The sequence below is a fragment of the Mustela erminea genome, chromosome 3 (genome assembly GCF_009829155.1).
Source record: "Mustela erminea isolate mMusErm1 chromosome 3, mMusErm1.Pri, whole genome shotgun sequence".
Taxonomy (NCBI): Eukaryota; Metazoa; Chordata; class Mammalia; order Carnivora; family Mustelidae; genus Mustela; species Mustela erminea.
In genome coordinates this window covers 71830474-71856761 of record NC_045616.1, presented here as the reverse complement: position 1 = coordinate 71856761, position 26288 = coordinate 71830474, and the positions used below count along the sequence as shown (strand labels likewise).

The following is a 26288-nucleotide window of genomic DNA, read 5'->3' as shown; positions in this document are numbered from 1 at the left end:
CTTGCCGGGAGCCAGCCCCTCCTCCCACAGTCTATCTTCCTGTCACTTCAGATGCACTTCTCCGCATGTTCTACCTTTCAGAAAGTAGTCGATTTTCTATTCCTAGAATTGCTGCTCTTCTCTTCAATCTCCTGTTGGGTTTGTAGGTGTTTGGAATGGTTTGATAACTATCTAGCTGAACTCCTGTGACCTGATGTCATTTCAGTCTGCTACTTCTCCGCCATCTTGCCTACCTCCTCCATTGTTGATTCTTTTTTTTTTTTTTTTAAGGATTTTATCTATTTACCTGACAGACAGAGATCACAAGCAGGCAGAGAGGCAGGCAGAGAGAGAGAGGAGGAAGCAGGCTTCCCACTGAGCAGAGATCCCGATGCGGGGCTTGATCCCAGCACCCTGGGATCATGACCCAAGCCGAAGGCAGAGGCTTTAACCCACTGAGCCACCCAGGCGCCCCTCCATTGTTGATTCTGATAGGACCTCTTCTTGAAGTCCCTACTCTTGGCTGAGAACTATTTGTGGTTAAAAGGGATATGGGGACATAAGATACTAAGAGAAGAAAGGAGCCAAATAGAGAGGGTTTCAACAATGAAGAAAGGCACATCAAGCAGGAGGAGATAAGACATTTGCAAATTAAGATGTTCTTGAGATTATTGAGGACATAATTTAAATGAGATGAGCTCTGATGATATCTGTGGAGACAGAACTGGAATTAGCTACCTGAAGGTCAGGGCTAGATGGGCTGCAAGAGGGGCATGCTGTGCCCTCCTATACAGGATTCCTTAAATCCTTAAATGTGGTTAGGGTTCATCAGTTTTCCCTCTTCTATAGTCCTTAGAGCTGTTGCAGTTTAGTTAATAGTTTGTGTAATACATCTCTTTCTTCAACCTGACCATACTTTAAAAAGTTATCCAGGATTACCTGGGATAATTTTTTAAAAGTGCCCACTCCTAACTCACTCCCCACCTCCAAATAAATTTCTAGGAGTGGGGCCTAAGTATCATTTTTTAAAACTTTCCAAGCACTTCTAAGACAGAAAATAAGTGTTACTCAGCCTATTGCCTCCTGGAGTTTGACTTCACTGTATGGCATTTGGTTAGCTGTCAGTTAATGTTGAATGAACGGATGAAAGATGAAGGAGCTAACAAATGAGGAAATGTGGCCAGGGAAGTTAGTCAGTCCCTTGTGGATAGCTTAGTAGACATTTCCTTTCTTTCTAATAAATGGTTACCAGACAAGTTAGTAAATATACTCCACCTATTTTGGGATCATTATTAGTGTGAAACTCTTCTGCCCAAATGGTCTAATTTCCATTATTTACATAAAATCTCAGGTGTAAAAGTAGATGACAAAATTGGTAGGGTTCTTCTATAAGTCTTTTTGTTTCACTGAGTACAATATACAAGAGAAATTACTGCATTCAGGTTAAGGGATTTTGCCATCAATTTAAAGTAAGTACTTCCAATTTTCACATAACTAACTGCAACTCAATAAATTCTATTGTATTTCAAATTTAATGCTGTGGGTATTTAAAACTTCCTATTTAGAAGAATATTTGTAGTTCTTTGTTAGGACTCATTTAAAAACCACTGCATTAACTTATTTAATTGACCCTTTAGCAGTTGCCTTTTATGACTTTTAGTGAGAGAAAGATGGAAATAAACAGACACAAAATGTTCTGCAAAAGTAAAATAAGCTGGTAATCACTAACAAAATGCATCATCATCATAAGTAAATGGAATTTTCAATCCAGGACATAGTTTATAGAGTCCTGCTAAGCTAAGACCTGATTACTAGTAGGTACCTCATTAAATGATAATTCTCTTTCTTTTGAGCCACGTGTAACTAATGTGGTAAGAGTTTAGAAAATCACACTTAATCTGACACAGTTCCAACTTTTAAAAATGTGTTAATTTTTCCACAGATGAAAAGAAGCAAAGAATTGATAACGCAAAATCATATTCAAGAAGACATAAGTTTTCTTCGTTGTTGGAAATGTAGAAAATGTATAGCAAATTCTGAGTGTTTGATGAATTACCTTGAGAATCAAGTTCTTAAGGTAAGTACTGTGAACTCCAGTCTTCAAACACTTTGCTAGTATCTGAATGCTGTGGGCAGACCCACAGGTGCACACCTATCTCTTTAACACTTGTCTTAGATTCTTTTACTTTATTTTGCTTTACCATTGAGAACATTTCAAAGTGGTATTCACAAGCCATCTCATTTTCCATGGCTAAAATTAACTGTACATTTAGCTGCTGACATGAACATGCCCTCAAAGTTTGAAGTGCAGTATCATAGATGTAAGTTGAAGATAATGGTTAGTGTTTTTCATATCCCCACCATGAATGAGCCTTAGTCACAATTAAGTTCAAGATCCTAGTAAGAAGTGGAAAACCTATTTTTATATATATTTATAAATACATATATATTTGTGTGCATGTATAGAGGTGTAGATCTATATATGTATGTGTGTATGTGTGTTTGTGTGTATAGTTAGTATTCAATATGGACCTAGAAGAGCAACTTCATGTGTAATTTGAAAGTCAATAGGAAAATCTAAGTAATATTTAAAAGCTCTTAATTAGACATCCTGGGGAAAATAAGTGGCTTTTAAACAATAAAAATAAAATCCCTCAACTGCTCTAAGAGCATTAGGGAAGAGGCAGTATGAAAGAAGTACAACTCGACAGTAATTCATAGACTGTAGGGAGTTCTTCTTTCAATACAGTGACTATAATCAGCTGTCATTGTTTGTTTCCCCTTCTTTGAGAGACACTCAGGTTTTGGTTCTTGTTAGTTTGTGGGTTTCTTGTTAGTTTGTGGGTTTTTCGCCTCAACCATATGTAATGATTATTTCCTCACCACTCTAACAAAGTAGCCAGCTAAAATGGATAATAGTAGCTAATTTTTTTGCATACTTACTACACATCAGATACTTCTTAAAAATGGACAAAACATTTTAATTGGGGGGGGGGGGAACTTATGCTAAGAGTAATTTGTTGGGTATTATTTACACAGAGTAAAAAAAAAAAAATGAAGTCTACAATTTGATAAATTTTTTCACTCCTTTCTGCTGTGAATCAGATCAATATATAAATTCCCATCACTCCAGAAGGTTGTCTTGCCCTTTTCCAGCCAGTTCCCTCCTCTCCCTCTCACAGGACAATCACTAGACTAATGTCTATCACCATACACTAGTTTTGCCAGTTCTCCACCTTCGTTCACATGGAAACATGCAGCATGTCATTTGTACCTGACTTATTTTGGTTAGCAAATGTTTTAGAGATTCATTTATGTTTTGTATTTGTAGTTTTTTTTTGGTTTTTGTTGATTTTTTTTTACAGAGTAGAATGCCATTTATCTTTTATGTATATATAATTTATCAATTTTTTTTCTTGTTAGATATCTGAATTTCTAGTTTGGGGTTATGAATAAAACTACTATCAATATTCTTGTAAAAGATTTTCTGTGTTTCCGTTTTATTTTTTCTGAGGGCCCACAGAGTAGGTATTTTTTTTAACTCTGTCTACTGGTATAACATTGCTATGTCAGGCATTGTTTCTAAATGCTTTAAAATATTAATTCACTTTATAAGCATGCTTGTCTCAACTGCAATCCTAAAAGGCAGTAATGAGACCTTCTCATGCCTGCCTTTTTCTGTCACACAGAATCGAAATTAGGGAGCTTTCCAGGGTTCTGTTTGGGAAGTCAGTCACAGTCACCTTCATTCATATTCCAACCTGCATCTTCCTAAACTTCACTGGTCAGTATTCCTTCCTGGTCGTCAGAGCAGGTGTATTTTAATGTTTTTAAAAGCTGCTACCAGTTTTCCAAAGTGAATGTAAATTTCATTTGCTCTACATCTTTGTCAGCCCTTTTTCAGACTTTGTAATTTTAGCTGTTCTGGTAGATGTATACTGGTATATCATTATAGTTTTAATTTGCATTTCCCTACTGATTAATGATGTCAAGTACCTTTTTATGTGTTTGTTCGTTAGGCATTGTTCTAAATGTCTTATGTTATTCCCTATACGGTAAGAATAGATTGTCTTGAGGAAGATAATCTCTACTTCATAGATAAGGAAACTGAGGTACAGACAGTTAAATAATTTGCTCCAGATCATACTTTTCCTAAGCAATGCAGCTAGAGTTGGACCTGACACTGAAGGTCCAGAACAAGTACTCTAAACTCCACCGTCTCTTTGCTCCTTTTGTTCCTCCCTCAGGACAGCATGCAATTTCACACCTTCTCAGTAGAGAGGCTGATACTTTTATTTAAGTGCAGAAATCCTGGTTATTAATCATTTAATAGTTATTTAATGAGCAAGAAAACATTAAGTGCTACTTTAGTAGTGGCATGGGTTGTGCAAGAAAGTGATGCAGAATACAAAAAAGCATTCTACTTCTCTAGGGGCTTTATTTTTTATTTTTTATTTTTTTATTTCATTTGATTTTATTTTTTTAGGGGCTTTAAACCTAGATGAAGACAGGCCAAGCAGTATATCCTGATTTGTTAAGTACAGTAACAAAGGGAGGTAAACTAACTGCTGCCTGGTCTAGTTATGGAAGGCTTCCCAGAAGAACCAAAACAGTAAAACACACACACACACACACACACACACACACACACACACACACACACAAAAATAACTTTTTAAGTATAATTTATAAGCCATAAAATTCATCCATTGTAAGAATATGGTTACATGACTTTTAGTAAATATTTGAGTTGAGCCACTGTCACTATAATAGAGTTTCAAAACCTTCCATCACTCCAAAAAGTTAGGTTAGGCCCATTTGCCCTGCACCCATGCCCAGACCCAGGTAACCACTGAACTGCATTTTTGTTGCCATAGCTTCATATTTAAAATAAAATGTATATGTATACATATATATACATTTTATTTATTGTTTATTTATTTATTATTATTATTATATAAGTATACAGTATATAATTATATAATAATATATTAATTGTGTATTATATTATTTATTATAATATTTATTATTACACATATTTGTGTATGTATATACATATATATACACACACATAGATGCATATATATATCTATTAAAACTGCCTTATAAGTTAAAAATATATAAAATGATTTTTTAAATATATATTTATAGAAATAAATCTATATTCAATGTTTGTATTTCCATAAAATATTAAAATATATGCATGTAAAATAAGACATACATATATATACACATACATATACATACATATATAAAAACCTCTTAAAAGCTAATCTTCAGAATTAGTATCATTGTTAAGTCTGGGAGAAGTCTGTAATCAGCGATCCTGAGGGGGCTTCTAAAGTACTGGTTGTATATTAGTTAAACTGAGTAGTGGATATATTGGTATTTGCTTCTCTTTTGATCTTTCTTTAACTATAAAAACGCTTTACATTTTACACATGGAAGCATTTCATAAAAATTATTAATGATGAACAAAAGATCTGGGTTTTTTTTTTCTTAAAGAATGTATTTATTTATTTGACAGAGAGGGACCACAAGTAGGCAGAGAGGCAGACAGAGAGAGAGAGGAAGGGAATGCAGGCTCCCTGCTGAGCAGAGAGCCTGATGCAGGACTCGATCCCAGGACCCTGGGATTATGACCTGAGCAGAAGGCAGAGGCTTAACCCATTGAGCCACCCAGGCACCCCACAAAAGATCTGTTTTAATTAAAGGAAACTAAAAATACTGAACCTAAACATAAACATAATTTTATCAGATACTATGCTGAAAGAATGCTTAATTTATCACCTCTTACCTTTATTGCCTATTAAACTATACAGTTAAAAAGTCATGTATATAAAATAAGTTTGTTTCTGAAAGTGTTGTGTTGTTTTAATTTCTGTAAATGAAATCATACTGTAAGTGGGTCTTTTTCCAGGAATTGTTGCTTTCACTGAAATCGCCATGTTTAGTACAGTTCCCACTGATTCTTACTTTGGTATAGTGTTCTGGCGCATTAATACTTCACAGTGTATAATGCATTCCTGCTTTGTCAGACACTGGAGTCTTACAGTGTTTTGCTCTTACAAACAGTGCTATTATAAGCTCTCTTGTACATACCTTGGCACCCATGGGCAGGAGTGAATTTCTGAGAGTAAAGGCAGCAGCAGCCTCCTAAGGCATGTGCACGCTCAGCCTTTGCTGGGTAGCCCTGAACTGTTTCTGCTGACAATGCTAGGAGCAGTGCTTGAGCATTGCTTATCACCCCCATTGTCACTGTCACTAGCATTCCACATCTCATCTCTCAGGCTCTTGGTGTTTTCTGTCAAATGGCTTTTTTTTCTTACCTGTTTTTTAGTAGGTGCTTTTCCTTTGGGTTTTTTTGTTGTTGTTGTTGTTTGTTTTTTGTTTTTTGTTTTTCTTTATGTGTTCTAAATACTAATCCTTTATTGGTTTTTCTATTGCAAATATCTTTGGCCAGTTTTTGTAATTTATATTATACTCTTTGTGGAATTTTTAAAGGAACAGGAGTTCATCATGTACTGTAGTTGACTTTTAGTCATCTCCTTCATTTTTTGTACTTTTTGTTTAAGAAATTGTTCTGCGACCTGAGGGGAAGATTTTTTCCCTTTCCTTTTATTGAGTACCACAGTTGACATTAGCAAGTTTCCTTCTGTCTTCCTTTGTACACCACATTTACTATTCGTTCACCCTTGTACTGAGATTATAAACCAAATTTATGTAAGGGGTCCCCCTTAGAATCTCCTCACCCTGAGTGAATCTCAGACTATGTCTGCTGTCTTCAGCACCCCACATGGACTTGAAATGACCCTCAGAAAAACACAGAGGATCAGCAAACTGGGAAGATGGCATCCATAGCTTTTGGCTCAAGGACCACATTTCTTTAGCCCTGTCCATGCCAGGAAATGGAGGTCCCACACTCTGCTTTTTAGCATCAAAAACTTGATACTGGGATCACAGTAACTTGGTGCAGAATAACCAAATACCTTCAAAACCAAGCCTACTAGAAAAAAAGAGCACAGATACAGTCATTGCTTCTGCTTTCATAATACTGAGAAGGTATATCAGCCTGGTGGAAGCTAGGTCATGTTTGGAACTTGAGCTGTAAGGCAATCTAGGACATTTGAACTTTAGCTTTCCAGCTCCTGGCTTGTAGTAAGGCATGCAAGAAGGAATTTGGAAGGAAATTTTGAGACAGTTTACAGTGTCCACAAGGAGGAAAGGGGCTCCTACCCCAGCTTTTAGGCTTAAGATACATGAAATAGGAGCAAGAACCAAAATCAAAATCAAACTAACAAAAACCTGGGGCACCTGGGTGGCTCAGTGGGTTGGGCCTCTGCCTTCGGCTCAGGTCATGATCTCAGGGTCCTGGGATCTAGCCCCGCATCAGGCTCTCTGCTCAGTGGGGAGCCTGCCTCTCCCTCTCTCTCTGTCTGCCTCTCTGACTACTTGTGATCTCTGTCAAAAAAATAAATAAAAATAAAATAAAAAAAACCCCTGAAAACATAAAAATGCAATGACAGAAATGCTCCCCATTTGTGAGGTTTTGGCCAGTGATTAAGAATGGTGTCCTCAGTTTTAGTTTTTCAGTCAATTTAGATTCAGTTTTGGACATGTCAAGTTTATGTGGCTCATAGAACATTCCAGTAGAGATTTCTAAGAGGCTACTGATTCTAAGGATATGGGATTGAGAACAGAGATCTGAACTAAAAGTGGGATTCTGGGAGTCATCAGCATGCAAGTGGAGAGTACAACTGTGACAGTACATGAGATCGCCATGTGCAATGTGAATGGAGTGAGAAAGAGGGCCAAGGAGTGTTGAAAGGATGGACAGAAAAAAACAAAGCGCACACAGTAGGAAGAAAGATGAGCAAGAAAGGTAGGGCTAAAAATCAGGATACGGTGTTACACAATTCAGTGGATGGGTATCTCCTAGGAAGAGGGGTTGGTTAATGGCACTGGGTCTTTGGTGAGATGTCAAAGACCAGACACTAGCTTCAGTGTACAGGTTGTACACCATACAGTTCTGCAGGGTGTGGGTCTGTGAAGGGTGCCCTCCAGATTTGTGTTGAACTGGCATACAAACTGGACATGTGTAGACACCCTACATGACAGTGTACATTGGCTTTAGCAAAGAGGAGGTCAAGGTTCGTTGTAGTTGAGAGAATTGAAGGCCAAGTACCAGGTTTTAGTGAATGGAGGAAAATGGGGACTGAGGAATGGTCCAACACTTATTTTAAAGCATTATAATTACTGGGTTATGACTCTTTTCAGTTACAGACTGTGGAGTGTTTCAGTTTTCAAAATCAAGGTGGCCAAGATATGATTACTGAATGTTGAATTGAGTATTGGATTATACAACTTTTCCACCTTTTTTTGGCTAACATATTTTGCTCATTTTCTCTCTGACTTTATTAATGTGATGGTATCTTTTTTCTAGTAGCTACAATAATGAAACAAATCATACTTATATTGTTTATTTTGAAATATTTCTATGTTCTCTTTTGTTAGTGTCAGCATATATTTATTTCATACCTAATCTTTCCACATGCTTAGACTTAATGGTATCTCCTCTACAAGCTCATGGTGAAGTTTTATTCCCCGGTGTGTTTGCATCTGGAGATGAGTCTTTAGGAGGTAATTAAGGTTAAATGAGATCTTAAGAATAGGGCCCTAACCTGAAAAGACTGTGCCCTTATAAGAAGAAAGAGGTCTCTCTTTCTGTCCACCATGTGTGGTCTCAGTGAGAAGATGACCATCGCAAGCTAAGAAGAGCGATCTTTCTGGAATTTGAGCATGCTGCCACTTTGATCTCAGATTTCTAACCTTTGGAACTGAGAGGAATAAATGTCTTCTGTTTAAGTCACACAGGATATGTCTGGTATTTTGGTAAGGGAGCCCAAGCTAAGAAACAACAAACAGTTCCTATAATAGACACTGGAAATTCAAACAAGAGCACAAGGACAGATGCCCTGTCCTTGCAAAGCTTTTGGGATGGTGGTTGATCATAAATATTAATTTATGGCCATGTAAATGGCAAAAAAAAAAAGGTATAGAAATCCATAAGAACATGATATAGACAGGATTGAACTAACTTGTCACAGGAAGGCTTGTCTGAGGAAGTGACTTGTGTGGGGATGTGGTGGAAGACTAGCGACAGCAATACATGAGGAAGCACATTCTACCCTTTGGGACCAGCGTGTTGAAAGGCCCTGTGCTGGAGAGAATATGGGCTATCCATGGAATTAGAAGATTTCCATGATTGGAGTTCAGAGATCAAGAGGGAGTGTGGCAGGATTTAAAACTACAAAGAAAGGTATTAGTTAGATCATTTATGGCCTTGTGAACCAAATTAAGGGCTTTGATCTTTATTCTAAAAGCTGGGAAGCTAATGAAAAGGAGTGATATGACCATTGAATTTTAAAAAGATTATTTTTGTTGTGTGTGTTGTGTGAAGAGTGAATTTTTGGAAAGTTGACAAGGTTGAATGTGGGGAGACCCTAAGTGAGGCTTTAAATCATTTTTTTATTCATTCTGAACTTTTGAGTAAAAAAAGTTTTCATCCTCAAGTACCTTCTCAGAGTACAAATAGGGAAAAAAAGGGGAGGGTCAGGATAATAGAATTTGATTCCTTTATATTTGTAACACTCTAATTAATAATGTAAATGACATATTTTTTTTACCCAGTCTTTTCCCTGTTATGTTTATAGCCATGTAGTTAAATATACAGTTGGCTCACTTTTAATGAATTAGCTGAGGGAGTAATAATGCTAACATTGGAAATGCCAAATGTTAAACATCTTTCAAAAATATCATATAATATTAAATTGTCTATGTCAGCTTTTTACATTAAACCTGTCAGCTTAATTAAAAATCTTAAAGATCATTTAATGATAAAAAGATAGTGCATAACATTTGTAATTTTAAAATTAAATGAAGTTCACCCTATACATAGCAACCAGAAACATTCCCTACCCTTAAAGAATAAACAAAAAAAATAACAATGCCTTGGCTCCCCCTGCTGCTTGAACAAATTATTTCAGTTACAAAATATTTTGTCAGTATTTCTCGATAGCATTAAGTGAAATTGGCTGTTAATTCCTCCTTCTTCTCTTCCTTCCTCCCCCAAATATAAATTTGAGACCTGTAATAACTGTCTCGCGAGGTTTTTTAAGTCCTAATAATACTGCTTTTGTAATTTTCAGTTTAATTTTTTCCCAAAGGAGATAACCATTCATCCTATTACTTTAAAGGCTTTAAATTCCTAAAATCGGGTTGCTTCCATTGTAGTCATTTATCTTAAAATACATCTGTTAAAATTTGTCTTATCACATACGTTTTTGATTTTTAAAAATTAGTTGACAAGACAAACCATTAGAGACTCTAAATCTCACAAAACAAACTGAGGGTTGCTGGGGGGAGAGGGGTGGGGAGAGGGGGGTGGGGTTATGGACATTGGGGAGGGTATGTGCTATGGTGAGTGCTGTGAAGTGTGTAAACCTGGCGATTCACAGACCCGTACCCCTGGGGCTAATAATACATTTTATGTAATAAAAAAAATGTTTTAAAAATTAGTTGACAGTAGACTTATAAACTTCATAGTGTGATGCCCTGCTTTACCTGTTAAACTATATTGGAAGTAAATACCATGAATATTACATATGTTTTCTAAGACTGTGTGTAAGTACAGGTGAAGTAGTTGGCAGTCTCATTTATAATTGAGGCTACTTTGTTGACCCTGGCTGTCTTTGTTTGCTATACCTAAGTTTCCTGAGGAAAAAAACAGAAAATACTGTACATTCTTCACCTAGCCTTTCACATTCCCCTCACGTGTATCTGTTGCTGTAATTGATTTTCTTCTTCCTCTGTTGGCATGAAACAATGCTTTAACTCTTAACTATTTAGAGAAAAATGTGTGCTTGCTTCATATTAATAGTTGTCAAATAAAAATCAGGTTAGGTCCCATTCAGAATCAGTTGTAGAATTTTTTTCTAAACCTACCATTCATCTTCTATAAGTTAGTGTATCATTTGTGGTTAATTTAAAAATAAGTTATGGCTCAGGTTTTGGGGTTTTTTGTTTTGTTTTTTTGTAAGGGAAAAGTAGTATCATGACTGAAAACATACTCATGCTAATGATATCAGAAGGTTGATTGCCTGAAAACGATAGTATTTATTTGATACAGGAAGTAACACTTGTGACTGAGGTCACTCTGTCCTCAGTGACTGAAGACGGAAGTTCTGAAGCCCGACTGTCTGCTGGAAATCCTTGCTTCTGTGACCTTGGACGAGTTACTTAAAAGTTACCTAATTGCTCTTGTCTTGGTTTCCTTCTCTGTAAAATAGTAAAAATCCTTAAATCCTTAAAACAGTCCTTACTATGCCTGGGCATAGTAAATATAGCATAAATATTAGTGAGCTAGTAAAAGTAAGTACCTTCTAAAATACCCTTCATAGTTCTGAGAACTGTGATTCCAGTTTATTCTTGTAAGAATGTTCAAGAAGCATCTCTACAATTTATAGTCAATGATGGTTTCTTTGTTATTATGGCCAGTCTTACAAGATTAAATATGATCACTTTATTTGATTACATAATATAATGGAGTATGTACAATGAAATAACAAAATGAGATAATAAATGTAAGGTACCCAGCATAGTCCCCGGCATGTGTGTGTGTGTGTATAAATTTTATCTCCCTGTATATGGTAACATAGTGTCTAGTAATCATTCAATAAATATTGATAGAATGACTGCCATTAATTTACTTTGACATTAATATGCTACTGCTCTTTGTACCAGTGTAGAAATATTTACTTAGTCCATATATAGATAAAACCTTGAAAACTCAGAGAAAGTTTTGGACCTAATGTCAAAGTAAAAATGACTTTATTTGTGCAATCCAGCTTGTGTTCTCAATAACAGTCTTTTAAAAAAATTCATCACAGGGGCGCCTGGGTGGCTCAGTGGGTTAAAGCCTCTGCCTTTGGCTTGGGTCATGATCCCCGGGTCCTAGGATTGAGCCCCATAGCAGGCTCTCTGCTTAGCAGGGAGCCTGCTTCCTCCTCTCTCTCTCTGCCTGCCTCTCTGCCTACTTGTGATCTCTGTCAAATAAATTTAAAAAAAAAAATTCGTCACAGTTAGACTAATCTCAATAAAGGTCAGCTCCTAATGTAAGGGGCTAATGTGTATGAGGCCAGACGTTTGTGAGATTAATTCTGTTCTGCTTTGTGAGATTAATTCTATTCTGCAAAGATGTTATCCATACCTTCGTTTCGTTTCTAAGGCAAGATATTTAGGTAAAGCTAGACTGCTTATTTTTATTGAGTCATTTTCAGTAACTTTCCCAAGGTTCTTTAACAGACAGATTTGTATAGTCCACTTAAATTTGTTAAGATGAGCTTTGGCTCATATATGACCAAACTGTTAAAAATTCACATTTTTAAAGGAATTTTCTCTAAGAATACAGGAAGTAAAAGCAAGCACACTTCAGATTGAATCATGTTGTTGCATATGTCAGTAGTTGATTTTTTGTAACTGAATATTACTACATTACATGGATCCTATGGTTGTTTATCCATTGTAGGGATGCCATAGTTGTTTTGGATGTTTAGAATGTTTATAGTTTTGAGCTATAATAAAGTTGTTATGAATATTTGTATACAAATCTTATGTGGATATCTATTTTCATTTCTCCTGGTTATTGCCAGCTACTGCTAGGTCTTAGGGTAAGTGCAGCTATTGTTTTTAAGTGACTGACTGAAGGTTTTCTAAAATGACTGTACCATTTTGCTTTCATGCTGGCAATGTATGAGATTTTTGGTTGCTCTTTGTAAGTACTGATACTGCTAGTTCTTTTCTTTTTCTTTCTCTCTTCATCCTCCTCTTTTTCTTCTTTATGAACTTTTAAAATAAATGTACAGTGGAATCCATTGTTGTTTGAATTTGCATTTCTGCAGTGACTAATGGTGTTCTACCTTTTTTAAAATGTGGTTTTGAACATCAGTATGTGCCCTCTGTGAGGTGTCTGTTAAAAATATTGTACTCATTTTTAAAATTGTGGGTTTTTTTTTTCTTATTAAGTTGTAAGACTTTTTTTTTAATATTCTGGCTAAAAATTTCTTGTTGGATACAGGTTTTGTGAATTTTCTTCCAGTCTGTGGTTTGTGTTTTTATTTCTTTACTGATACCTTTCAAATAGTTGATTGTTTTTATTTTTACGAAATCCACCTTATCATTTTTTTTTTAATGGATTGTGTTTTTCTACTCTGAGAATACATTTCCTATCACAGGGTTTTCTCCTCTATGTTTTCTTCTAGACAGTTTGTACTTACAGTGTAACCTTTTAGGAATCAGATCTATTTTGAGTTAATTTTATGTATGGTATATGGTAAGCATCAAGATTTTTTTTGTTTAGCATAATACCCTCTAGTTAGTCAATCAGAGAAAGACAATTATCATATGAGCTCTTTGATACGAGGAATTTGAGAGGCAGGGTATGGGATCATGGGGGAAAGGGAGGGGAAAAAATGAAACAAGATGGGACCAGGGAGGGAGACAAACCATAAGAGACTCTTAATCTCAGGAAACCAAACAGAGGGTTGCTGGAGGGGAGAGGGATGGGAGGGTTAGGGTAGCTGGGTGATAGACATTGGGGAGGGTACGTGCTATGGTGAGTGCTGTGAATTGTGTAAGACTGATGATTCATAGACCTGTCCCCTGAAGCAAATAATACATTGTATGTTAATTTAAAAAAAGATTGTTTGGGACTTTTTTATTTTCTTTTAGCCTCATATGGTTATCAAGTTGTTCCATCACCACTTTTTGAAGAGTGTATGTTTTCTCATCACCTTGGCATATTTACCAAAAATTAATTGAGCATGTATACAGGTCTATTTGGATTCTATCCTGTTCCACTGATCCAGTAAGTGTTGAAAGTAGGAAGTATATGGACTCTGCCTTTCGTCTTCTGTTGCAGAATTTCTTGGGGTGTTTCAGATCATTTGCATTCACGTAAATTTTGTAATCTGTCAGTTTCTACAAATAAGCCTGCTAGGATTTTGAGTGGGATTGTGGTGAATCTGTAAATTAATCTGGGAAGAACTGATATCTTAAAAATATGATACATTCATTGGTTTAATTCGGTCTTCTTTAATTTCTTTGTGTAGCGTTCTATCGTTTTCAGTGGACAGGTCTTAAATATGTTGCATCAAATTTATACCTAATGAGGGCATATTTTTGGATACTTTTCTAAGTGATATTTTAAACATTTTTGCTTTCCCATTATTTGTTGTTAATATACAGAAATGTGATACACAGACCTTTGTATGTTGACATTGTATACTGAAATTATGCAAACTTCTTAATTTAAACAGCCATTTTGGTGAATTCCTTAGTAGTATTTTCTTCATACTATGCTGACTACAAATAAAAGAGTTACATTGTTCTTTTTTAAAAATTGTGCTAAAATATACCTAATATAAAATTTACTACTAGTGATATTTAGTACATTTACAGTGTTGCACAGCCATCGTCACTGTCTAATTCCAGGACATTTTCATCCTCCCAAGAGGAAAGCCCATATTCATTAAGTTGTCACTCTCCATTTACCCTTCCCTCAAAACCCAGGCAACTACTGATCTTCTTTATGTCTATAGATGTGCTGGACTCTGGATATTTTACATAAATGCAGCCATACAATATGTAGCCTTCTGTGTCTGCCTTCTTTTACCCAGCATAATGTTTTCAGTGTTATCCATGTTCTAGCATGTATCACTGTTTTACTTCTTTCTTCTTCACTTAATGTTCTTTTTTCTTTATTATCCATCTTATTTGATGAGAAGTTGTATCTTGTTGTTTTGTTTTTAATCTGTGTGTCTCTTTTCCTTTTCTTGCCATACTCTGCTGACTAGGACCATCAATACAGTGTGGTATAGAAAAAGTGAGAATGAATTGTATATGTGTACCACATCTTTATCAGTTAGATTGCTTCTATATCTTGGCTATTATAAGTAAGACTGCAGTAAGTGTAAATGTGAATCTGTCTTTTCAAAGTAGTGTTTTCATTGTTGGGGGGGGGCAGGCAAATTACCCATTAGTGGAATTATTGGATCATACTGTATTTCTATTTTAATTTTTAATTCTATTTAATTTTAAAATTTTCTCTTCTTCTCCTTTTCTTATGTTAGTCACCATACAGTACATCATGATCAGTGTTCCATGATTGATTGTTTGCATGAAATATCCACTGTTCCATGCAATCTGTGCCCTCCTTAATACCCACCACCAGGCTCACCCATCCCCTCCACCCTCCTCCTGTCAAAAACCCTCAGTTTGTTTCTCAGAGTCCATAGTCTCTTTTGGTTTGTCTCCCGTATTTTTAATTTTTTAAAAAGCCTCCATACTGTTTTCCACTGTGACTGTACCCATTTATAGTCACACCAAAAGTGATTGCCAATGACTTTTTTCTCCACATCTTTGTCAACACCTGTTATTTTTTGAGCTTTTTACTTTAGCCTTTCTGACAGGTGTAAGTTATTGCTAAGTGTTATCTATTAAAATGCTTGCTGAGAGCATGTCTAATACCAGTTACTTTTACATTGCCAGAATCAGAAGTAATCAGTTTCTCTTATTTTTACTTGAATCAATTTTCAAATTAAATTTTAATTATACAAGTATTATTTAATATATTCTCCCAGTAAAGCAATAATGAGAAAGTTAACATTTCCTTTTAGTAACTCCCAACCTTCGTCTTTCTTCCTTCAAATCTAACCAATGTTGTCAACTCGGTACATGGCATCTTAGGTACTTTTTATATTTATGTTTGTTTCCTTAGAAAAGTTGTAATACTACTTATTTTTAGGTTGTGTATGCTTTTAATAGCATAGCTCAGAGTGCATTTATTTCTAATTCACTTGACTTTTTAAAAATAGCAAACGGTAGTAGTAGAGGTGTATCTTATTAGTACAAACAAATCTAGCTCATGTTCTTTATATGTCATGGTACTATTTTCAGCAAGAATAGAGATTGATCTTTAGTAACTCATCTTCTGGAGTTCTGTAACTGCTTTCCATTTTTTTCTAGGCATTTCCAGCTACCCTAAGATGTTGCTCTATTTCTCTCTTCCTTAGGTACACCTCTTGCCTGGAGACAGACAGACATCCATTCTACCCCTGATGGTTACCCAGGGCTTTTTGTTTGTTTGTTTGTTTCTCATTTTCACCACGTTGATATGGACCATTATTTGTGTTGTTCCCATCTATTATGTACTTGGAACTTGAATACATTGTGCTGCTATTTCCTCATTGATCTTCCAGAGGCTCCTCATAATTTCTGGTTCATGGAAATCTCCGCAGCTATATTTTTTAGTTCAGCTCTTGGTTACTTTTATAATTGTCATTGATAAATACTTTGTTTTGAGAGGGAGGATACACCAGATTATGTACTTACTTTACTATACTGGAGCCAGTAATTACTTCCCTCTACCTAATTTTTCCTTCTTTTGTTTTTGTGAGAATCTAGGATAAAATAAACCTTTGTACGTCCGCCCAACACTCTTGTGAGGACATATATATTAGGGAGCAGTAAGATGATTGAGCTAGAGACTGTTTCTAGTATTTCCTCCTTTCTTCCTAACTTTGCTTTCATTCAATAATACCTTCTTCATTTTGACATGGATTTGCCTTGCCTTTTCTTACTCTTCTTTTTTTTTTTTTTTTAATTTCTTTTCAGTGTAGCAGTATTCATTGTTTTTGCACCACACCCAGTGCTCCATGCAATGCGTGCCCTCTATAATACCCACACCTGGTTCCCCGAACCTCCCACCCTCCGCCCCTTCAAAACCCTCAAATTGTTTTTCAGAGTCCATAGTCTCTCATGGTTCACCTCCCCTTCCAATTTCCCTCAGCTCCCTTCTCTCCATCTCCCCATGTCCTCCATGTTATTTGTTATGCTCCACAAATAAGTGAAACCATATGATAATTGACTCTCTCTGCTTGACTTATTTCACTCAGCATAATCTCTTCCAGTCCCATCCATGTGGATACAAAAGTTGGGTATTCATCCTTTCTGATGGAGGCATAATACTCCAGAGTGTATATGGACCACATCTTCCTTATCCATTCATCTGTTGAAGGGCATCTTGGTTCTTTCTATTCACGTCATAAGTTGCAGTCTGTTAGCCAGATTTAGAGTTTAGGCATCATTAATAAAACTATAAAATTTCTCTTTGGCCCACTATATACCTTTCTCAGAGGACTTTGTATTTGCCTTTGAACTATTTTCAGCCTGTGTTGTTGATTCAGACATTAGAAATGGAAATTTTTTTCAGACCTTTTAACAAAAGTATTTTTCCTCTGTTACAATCTTGAATTTGGCTTAGTGCTCTCATTTATAGTATATCAAATACTGTTGTGTACAGCATATGAAATAATGAAATGTGGTCTAACACAACAATAGCTCAGTTCCCTTTCACATTTTAATTAAATTGTGATCTTTTGGGAGCCTGACAGAAATTAGGTAAAGGTGGTTTCTTTATAGATCTTCTGACATGTAAAGAAATCATACTGAAACTTTTCTTGTATACTGGGCCACCATTTAGTATCTTAAGATGTATTCATGGAAGAGAAAGTGATATAGTGCCCAGAGGCGCCAACTTGGGAAATTAAACCTAGAAATTTGGCGATCTTGGTTCCACATCATAATCTTATGTAGATTATTTGGCAAAAGGTTCTTACAGAGATTCTGTCTTATTTCATTCTTATCACTGTGCATACAGACTTTGCAAGTATGTTTATGTAATTTCCTTATTTAGTTTGTTAATGTAATTATAGTACCTAATAGTGTCACTGCTAGGGAAGTCTAAAAAAAATTATGTTTTGGCAACTTGGAAAAGCTACTGCTGTGTAAAATCTGATGCTGGGAATGGGTATATGGACAGAAGCATTATTTTTCCCTCTTCTTCTCAAGAAACTCTTTCTGCCATCACAGAATGCAATTTTGTATACCCAGAAGGGATCTTAGCAATTATCAAGAAGTTTTTTACAGGTGAGAAAACTGAGACCCAGAGAGGTAAAGGTAAATTGGTCTAAGGTTAATTAAGGTTATAAAGAGTCCTGTATCTCCATTCTAGCCTGCTCTGCATTCTTCTGATATGTGTACAGTTTCACCTGTATATTACATATTTTCCTACACATCTGTTTCAGAAAGCCAAAAGTATCTCTCTCTGAAATTTTCTTCTTCTAATACAGCTGAAATTTAGTTGAGGCTTTTCTGGTTGCCTATGAATTTATTATTCTCCCCCATCCTCTTGTACTTTTCTTGAGTACCTCAATAGATTGTTTGGCAGCTTCTTTATTCTATCTTAGTAGAGTCCAGATGGAATCAGGGATTAAAGACCTGGGAGAGTTGTCATGAATAGCATTATTTTTTCCTCACATTCAGGAAAAGGAATAGGGTGCCAGATTTGTCTATTATGACTTTTTGCTAAATTTTAAATTTAATTTGATAAAATCAATGGAATGGAGGCTTTTTTTTTTTTTTTTAATTCACAAGCAGTTATTCCTTGAAAATTTGTTTTTGTCTTTGTGGGTTTGCTTTGGGGTTGGGAATAAGAAGAGGAATGCAGGGGTTATTTTCTTCCTAGCTAAAACTGAATTTATATTTTTGTGTTTTACTCAAATAGGAAATTTGTTAAATAAATCCAGGACTGGTAATAACTAATATCATGCATTTTGTTACAACAGGACAGATATGATTCTGCTGATGATCAGAGTATTTGTCATGTGTGGCACATGGATATAGAAGCTCTTCCAGAATGGATAAACTGCCTAATACAAAAAGTAAGTTCCTTAGTTTCTGAGTAAAATTGGGAATTTACTACTTCCAGGATTTTTTTTGGAGCTATTTTTCTTGAATTCATTCTTTCAAGAGATAAGAAAGGGTTTGTAACTCTTGATTACACCTACTGGCTTCTTCATTATTACTGGAGAGCTCCAGGTACTTTTTTATCTCAGACTTTAAAACATGGTATTTCCCCTTCCTTGATTGCTCTTCCCACAGTTATTTACTGCTTCCCTTATTTCCATGTATCTTTACTCACAATGAGGCATTGCCTCTGCAAACTGTCAGTTCCCCTACTCTGATATTATCACTCCACTCTTCCTTTCTCCTCCTCTCTGATTTAAATAGCTACGTTTTACATACACACATACAATATGTAATATATAGTACTCGTAAGCATGCATGAGCATATATAACCTATATAAATATAGACATAAATACACACACACACACACGTGCATGTATGCACATGTGCTTACCCACATACATATATGGCTTACTGGTCTTGTTAATTGCCTAGCTCCCCTATCAGAATAAAAACTCCATAAAGTCAGAAATTTTTCTCTTTTGTTTATTACTGTTATCTCCAGCACCTAGAACAATGACTACTGAGTAAATGAAATATCCTATATTATTCATGTATGCATATGTGTATAAAATAAACTGGATAATTAATGATTCTCAGTGGTACAATCAATATCAAATTACCAAATTTTTAAGGCTTCTTAATGAAATATTATAAGAGCAAGAACTCACCTTGTTAACAGTATGATATTATTATTTCTCACATTTTGGGCGAAACACGCATTGAAAAAGTGTTAATATGATTTTTGAAAAAAATATAGTTGCCATTCTCCTCTGACTTTTTTGTTGTTGTTAAAAAATAACATTTGATAGATATCCTCTGCATTCATTCTCACATTGTAATGATTTCCTGGGAACAAGCCAGTGCCCTGGCTTTCACTGTCCTGAACTTTACAAAATGTATGAGGGTGCTGCAGATATTCCACTGTCTCTCCTGAAAAAAATAATTTTAAGCCAGTTCATTATTAATTTCGCACTTACATATAGAAAATGCACTGTTATGTATGCAACCAGTATCTTTTGGTTGTATGTAAAAAGGCAGGAAGAGCTTTATTCTGTTGGTTGGGTAAGGTTCCCTCCCACAGTGTTTGGTATGCAAGAAGGGTATCAAAACAGACACTTTTCTGTGAGATTTTACTTGCAAATTAAGCTCTGTAGACTGATTTGCTTCCTGGTTCCATAGTGTATTTTTCTTTTCATTAGTTCACACTGTATCCATATTCAGCCTATTGTTTGAGAGATTCTTTTAGAATGAATGCTTGGGAGTATTGTTGGGGTGGGCTGATGTGCAGTATGTTATCATTCTAGAACTTTGGAGTTGCTTATCTCTGTTTATTAGAAGGCTTGTTTCCCTTTACTATTCTGTCTACCAATCAGAAAACAGAAAGCTAGCCTTTTCTGTGGCATAGAAAACTTTCATGTGGTTGGCTTTAAAAAAAAAATACAGCTCACATTCTGTTTGATTACTTTACAATGAAAGCATTGTCTTACTTTCCTTTATTACCTGTAGGCCCAGTGGACAGTTGGAAAACTGAATTGCCCTTTCTGTGGGGCCCGTTTAGGGGGCTTTAATTTTGTCAGCACTCCAAAATGTTCCTGTGGCCAGCTTGCAGCTGTACATCTCTCTAAGAGCTGGACCGATTATCAGCCAACACGGGCAGGCCGACTAATGAGACCATCGCTGAAATACTTGTCACATCCTAGAGTTCAGTCAGGTTGTGACAAGGAAACTCTGCTGACAGGTGGTGCCTCCAGAAACAGAAATCACGGGGTTTTAAATATGGCCCAAAATAATAATGGCTCTGGAAGATTAACAGAAGCACTCTGCCTGGAGGTACGGTCAACATATTTTCAGATGAAGAATGAAAAACTGCTCTTCAAAGCATCAGATCCAAAATACCAGCTTTTTGTTCCTCAGCTTGTGACTGGCAGATGCACTACAAGAGCTTTTCATAGGAAATCACATAGTTTGGATCTGAACATCAGCGAGAAACTGACTTTGTTACCTACTTTTTATAAAATACATAGTAAGACTGCTGCCTGTCCCAGGCTAAATGAAACACAGCCTATTCACCTTTCAGGCTTGCCTTTAGAATCTAGTAAAAATAACTGTTCCTTTCAGATTTCATCCAATTTTGATCCTAATATGCTGCTGCAAAGATTTTCAGTGGCTCCCCGTGAGACCCAGACACAAAGAGGAGGAGAATTTCAGTGTGGTCTAGAAGCTTCTGCGGTGTACTCTGACCATGCAAGTTCTAACAACCTGACTTTCGTGATGGACCTGCCCTCAGCTGGCAGGAGCATGCTGGAGGCCTCGGACCAGGAAGAGCCCCTCTCGGCACTGGACTTTCTGCGCTCAGGCAGTTTTTCCCTGGGGGCCATTAACCAGAGGCTCAGTAAGAGAGAAAGGAGCAAATTGAAAAATCTGAGAAGGAAACAACGAAGGCATGAAAGATGGCTACAGAAGCAGGTAATTTTTTGAAAAGGTTTACTAAAAATTCTGTGTGGTAAAATCTTGGGGTTTGGGGAGAGAAGCTAACTTTGAATACCTATATTATAAAAACATGGTTTTAATGAGTGTTGAAATGACATTTCTGTCTAGGTGAACTTCATAATCATGCACCTCTCTTAAAACCTGTCTCTGTTCACATATGGTTAGGAAATGTCCTTTCGGGAAGTTTTCCTAAATCCTAGTATTTTACATGAATACTAATCTCATGATGTTGAGGTGAGATTGTCATATACATTTAAAATTTGTTCATGTTGGGATTGTTTGCAGTGATTTTATTTCAGGTCAGTTTGAAACAAAGAAGTCTTTCTAATTTAATTGAGTGACAAATTAGTTGACTTCCATCACTTTTAGCTTAAATGGATATTTTTAAGGAACATTATGTAATTATGTGCTCATATGATCCAGATATGGTTAAATCTACTGATTTGTGAAGTTTATCTTAATAATAATTGACCCTTATTGTAATTTTATAGGAAAGAGTGCTTCTCTATGGTTTAAACTCCTGTATCTATAATGATAGGTTCAAAAATGGTTATGCAAAAGTGCTGAACAATAAATTGCAGGTGCTCTGGAGACCAATTAAAGCCAGTGGATGAGGTGCTCCTGAAAATTTGGAAGTTTGAGGACCAGTATATTTCTATGTACACTTTTTTTTTTTTTTGCAAATTGTCTTTGTTACCTACTTGTTTATAGTAAATAGCAATCCTTATTAATCAGTATGTTGAATATTAACATCCATAGAGCTTAAATATAGAAAGCTGCAACTTTGCATAATCATTTTTTTAAACAATTCAGCAAACTCATTGCTTATGATCCTAGTCATAGACTGAATAGAATAAAATTACCACATTGAGTGCTTCAATCAGGTTAATTATTTTTCATCATTTGGTTAGAGAGTATAATTATGGGTAATTATTATATTTTTGACTGGATGCTGAAAAGAGCATTGTAGTTCGGTTTATTTGCAGGTGATGGTGTAATGTGGCATCAAAGCATATATTATAGAATGTAAAAAATGAATATATTTTAGCACCACTATAATATGCTTCATGGTTAATATATTGAAGATATGAAATCCAATATTTTTTATTGAAAATTTGACTTAAACCCATAGATCAATTGGAGATGGTCATATGCTAAGTGAATATTCAGAAAGTCTACCTTAAAACGATATAGAGGGCTTCAGATAACTCTCAAACAAATAGAACTTTAAAAGAAGTATAAAAATTATACTTGCTCTGTGTTATAAATTTATGCAGGTAACATCTTCGCAATTTAAAAAAATGTGTTTAATTCTTGAGCTGGGTACTTCTGAAAACTTAAACTATATTACTGATTATTTTTCAGCATAGGAACAGTATTTTTATACAATTTAAAGCTAAGCAAGACCAACATCAGTGTTGTTGCTGTTGTTGTTGTTTTAAAGGGTACTTTTATTCATTCACATACATGTGGTTTAACCAAACTGCTTGACTAGTGAACCAGAATGAAGGAATTCTAGTCAGACCTGTGGCAGGTCGGTATAGGGAGTACTCCAGCAGGGTCCTAGGAGGACTGTTTGGTTGCACAGGAGCTACTGGCAAACAAATGCCAAATGTCTCCTTAGCAAGGAAAACGTAAAAGTCTGCAGAAGCTTGGAAGTGGCATATGAGTTAGTGATGTGAGTGCACACCCCAGTTAGAGCCCTAAAGAAGAAGAATTTTAACGGTTTTGTTAATTCAAGCCAAAAGATAAGTCCTGGAAAGATTTCATCCCTGAGATAAATTAATGGCTTAGCTATTCAGCTCATTCCATCTTCAGTAAAGAGTAGTTAATTCTGTAAACATTTATCAAATACGTGTTTCATATACCTTGCCTTTGAGTAATGACTTCAACGTAGATCCTGCCCTTCTTTATTTTTAAAAGATCCATTTACTTATTTTAGAGAGTGAGTGCTCACACAAGTGGAAGTAACTGAGGGAGAGAGAAAGAGGAGTGGGGAGAGAGGGAGAGAAGCAGACTCCCCACTGAGCACAGAGCCAGACGTGGGGCTCCATCTCAGCACCCTGAAATCGTAACCTGAACTGAAACAAGGGTCTAACACCTAGCCAACTAGGCCACCCAAGTACCTCCTGCTTTTTTTTATTTTTATTTTTTTTTAAGATTTTATTTATTTATTTGACACAGAGAGATCACAAGTAGGCAGAGAGGCAGGCAGAGAGAGAGAGGAGGAAGCAGGCTCCCTGCTGAGCAGAGAGCCCGATGCGGGACTCGATCCCAGGACCCTGAGATCATGACCTGAGCCGAAGGCAGTGGCTTAACCCACTGAGCCACCCAGGCGCCCTTTCCTGCTTTTTTTTAAATAAGGAAGATAAACATACAAGATATAAAGGAAAGGTTACCTATTGTTAATGATAATATTTTTTAAGTTTAAAATAATTGGTTGGGAAATCTAGATTTAGGACTTTCATTTGATATTTTAGTAATTTTTTTCCCCACAAACTAGACATCCTTGTGTGGCAGATACCATAATAAAAATGTTAATGACACTATAAAAAGTTATTTAAATTTTTGAAGCTTAAGGGTATAAATGGGATTAATATTAAAATAGAAACTAAAACTAATTTTCAGTGTTTTATTCAACAGATATTAATTAAACTTCTACTTTGGGGGAAAGTGCTGAACAAACCTCTTTTCTTATTCACCATAACCTTGTTGGGTTTCTGTTTTCGTTTTTTAATTACTATGCGATAAAATATATTCTTGGCATATAGCTCTATGATCTGAACAAACAGATTGATATAACAACCACCACAGTGGGGATACAGAGCAATTCCATCACCCCCAACATCTCCCTTGTGCCTTTATGATTGTGCTTTGATTATATCTTTGTAATTATATCCTTGTCCTATCTCTAATCTCTGAAAACCATTGATCTGTTCTCTATTACTTTAGCTTGTCTTTTGATGATGTTGTAAAATAATAATGTAATGCTATAAAATTAGAATCATATAATATATAACATCTAGAGACCAGCTTCTTTGATACAGTACAGTTGCCTATGAGATTCATTCAAGTTGTTGAATGTATCTATTGTTTGTTCTTTTTTGTTGCTCAGTAGTATTCTATTATACTAATAAACCTCAGTTTGTTCATTGTCCTGTTCAAGACAAGGGAGTTGTTCAAGATTTGGGCAGTTATGAATAGAGCTGTTCAAACTATTCCTGTACAGGTTATCCTGTGAACCTAAGTTTTCATTTCTCTAAGGTAAATACTCAGGAATGAGAATACTGGATCTCACGGTAAGTATATATTTAATTTTGTAAGAAACTGTCAGATTGTTTTCCAGTTTGGAAAATGGTTATACCATTTTGTATTTCAAGACCTGGTATATGAGAATTTCCTTTGCTGTGAGTCCTCACTTAAACACCTGGTATTCCCAATATTTTTTAAATGGTTGTACGTGGGTATGTAGTCACATCATATTGTGGTTTTCATTTGCATTTTGCTGATGGCATTTTCCTAATGATGTTGAACATTTTTCATATGCTTATTTTTCCATTTGTATATATTGTGTAGGGAAGTGTCTGTTTAGATATTTTGGCCATTCTTAATTGGGTTGTGTTCATTGTGTTGAGTTGTGAGAGTTCTTTATATATTTTGGATGTAAGTTTTTCATCGCATATGTGATTTGTAAAGATTTTCTCTGAGTTTGTAGTTTGTCCTTTTTGTCTCTTAATTTTTTTTTTTCCTGTGGAGCAAACATACTTAATTTTGATAAAGCCTAATTTCCCTTTTTTTTTAATGGATTATGTCATTGGTGTCATACCTAAGATCTCTTTTGCCTAATTCTTAGGTTATAAAGATTTTTTCCTAATGATTTAGGTGCTTTTAGGTTTCATCTAAAAGTTTTGTTATTTTGGGACACCTGGGTGGCTCAGTGTGTTAAGCCTCTGCCTTTGGCTCAGGTCATGATCCCAGGGTCCTGGGATCGAGCCCCGCATCGGGCTCTCTGCTCAGCGAGAGGCCTGCTTCCTCCTCTCTCTCTGCCTGCCTCTCTGCCTACTTGTGATCTCTGTCAAATAAATAAATAAAATCTTAAAAAAAAATTTTTTTTAAGTTTTTTAATTTTAAGTACCACATTAAGAATTATGATTCATTTTGAGTTTATTTCTTTTTGATAAAGTGTGAGGTTTCAGTTGAGGTTCGCTGTTTTACATAGAGTGCTTGATTGTTCCAGCCCCATTTGTTGAAAACACTGACCTTTCTCCATTGAAATGCTTTTGCAACTTTGTCAAAGACCAATTGGCTGTATGTGTGGGGGTTCTATTTCTGCATTATCTATTCTCTTCAGTTCATTTTTGTGTCTCTCTCATTGCCAGGAGTCCTTTCTCTTCATTTTTGTAGCTATCATAAATCATAAAGTAGGAGTCTGTGATTCCTCTAACTTAACTGTTCTTTATTAAACTTGTTTTATTTATTGTAGTTCCTTTACCTTTTCATGTAAAATTTAGAACCAGCCTGTTTATTTACCAAAATAGTCCTGTTGGGATTTTGATTGTAATTATACGAAATCTGTAGATCAACTTGGGGAAAACTGAAATCATTACTGTGTTGATTTTCCTAATCCTCGAACATGGTATGTCCCTCCATTTGTTTAGGTCTTTGATTTCTTTCATCTATATTTTACACTTTTTAGCATTCAGAACCTATACCTGTTTTTTTTAGCTTTATACCTATTTACTTTTTGATGTTGTTAATTTTTTTAATTTTTATATTGCTATTGTATGTTGCTAGTGTACAAAAACACAATTGATTTTTGTTTTGACTTTGTATCTTGTTATTTGAAAGTACAGATCTTTTGACATCTTGTCAGATTTATTCCTAAGTATTC

General features: G+C 35.6%; 1 protein-coding gene across 1 annotated transcript in view; it reads left to right on the top strand.

The window, feature by feature from the left end:
* Positions 1-26288, top strand: part of RNF180 (ring finger protein 180) — a 189835-nt gene that overhangs the window by 28025 nt on the left and 135522 nt on the right. The window contains exons 2-4 of the mRNA XM_032336146.1: positions 1922-2056; positions 18723-18818; positions 20414-21373. Coding sequence (XP_032192037.1) covers positions 1922-2056; positions 18723-18818; positions 20414-21373 — 1191 coding nt within the window. The remainder of the gene's footprint in view (positions 1-1921; positions 2057-18722; positions 18819-20413; positions 21374-26288) is intronic.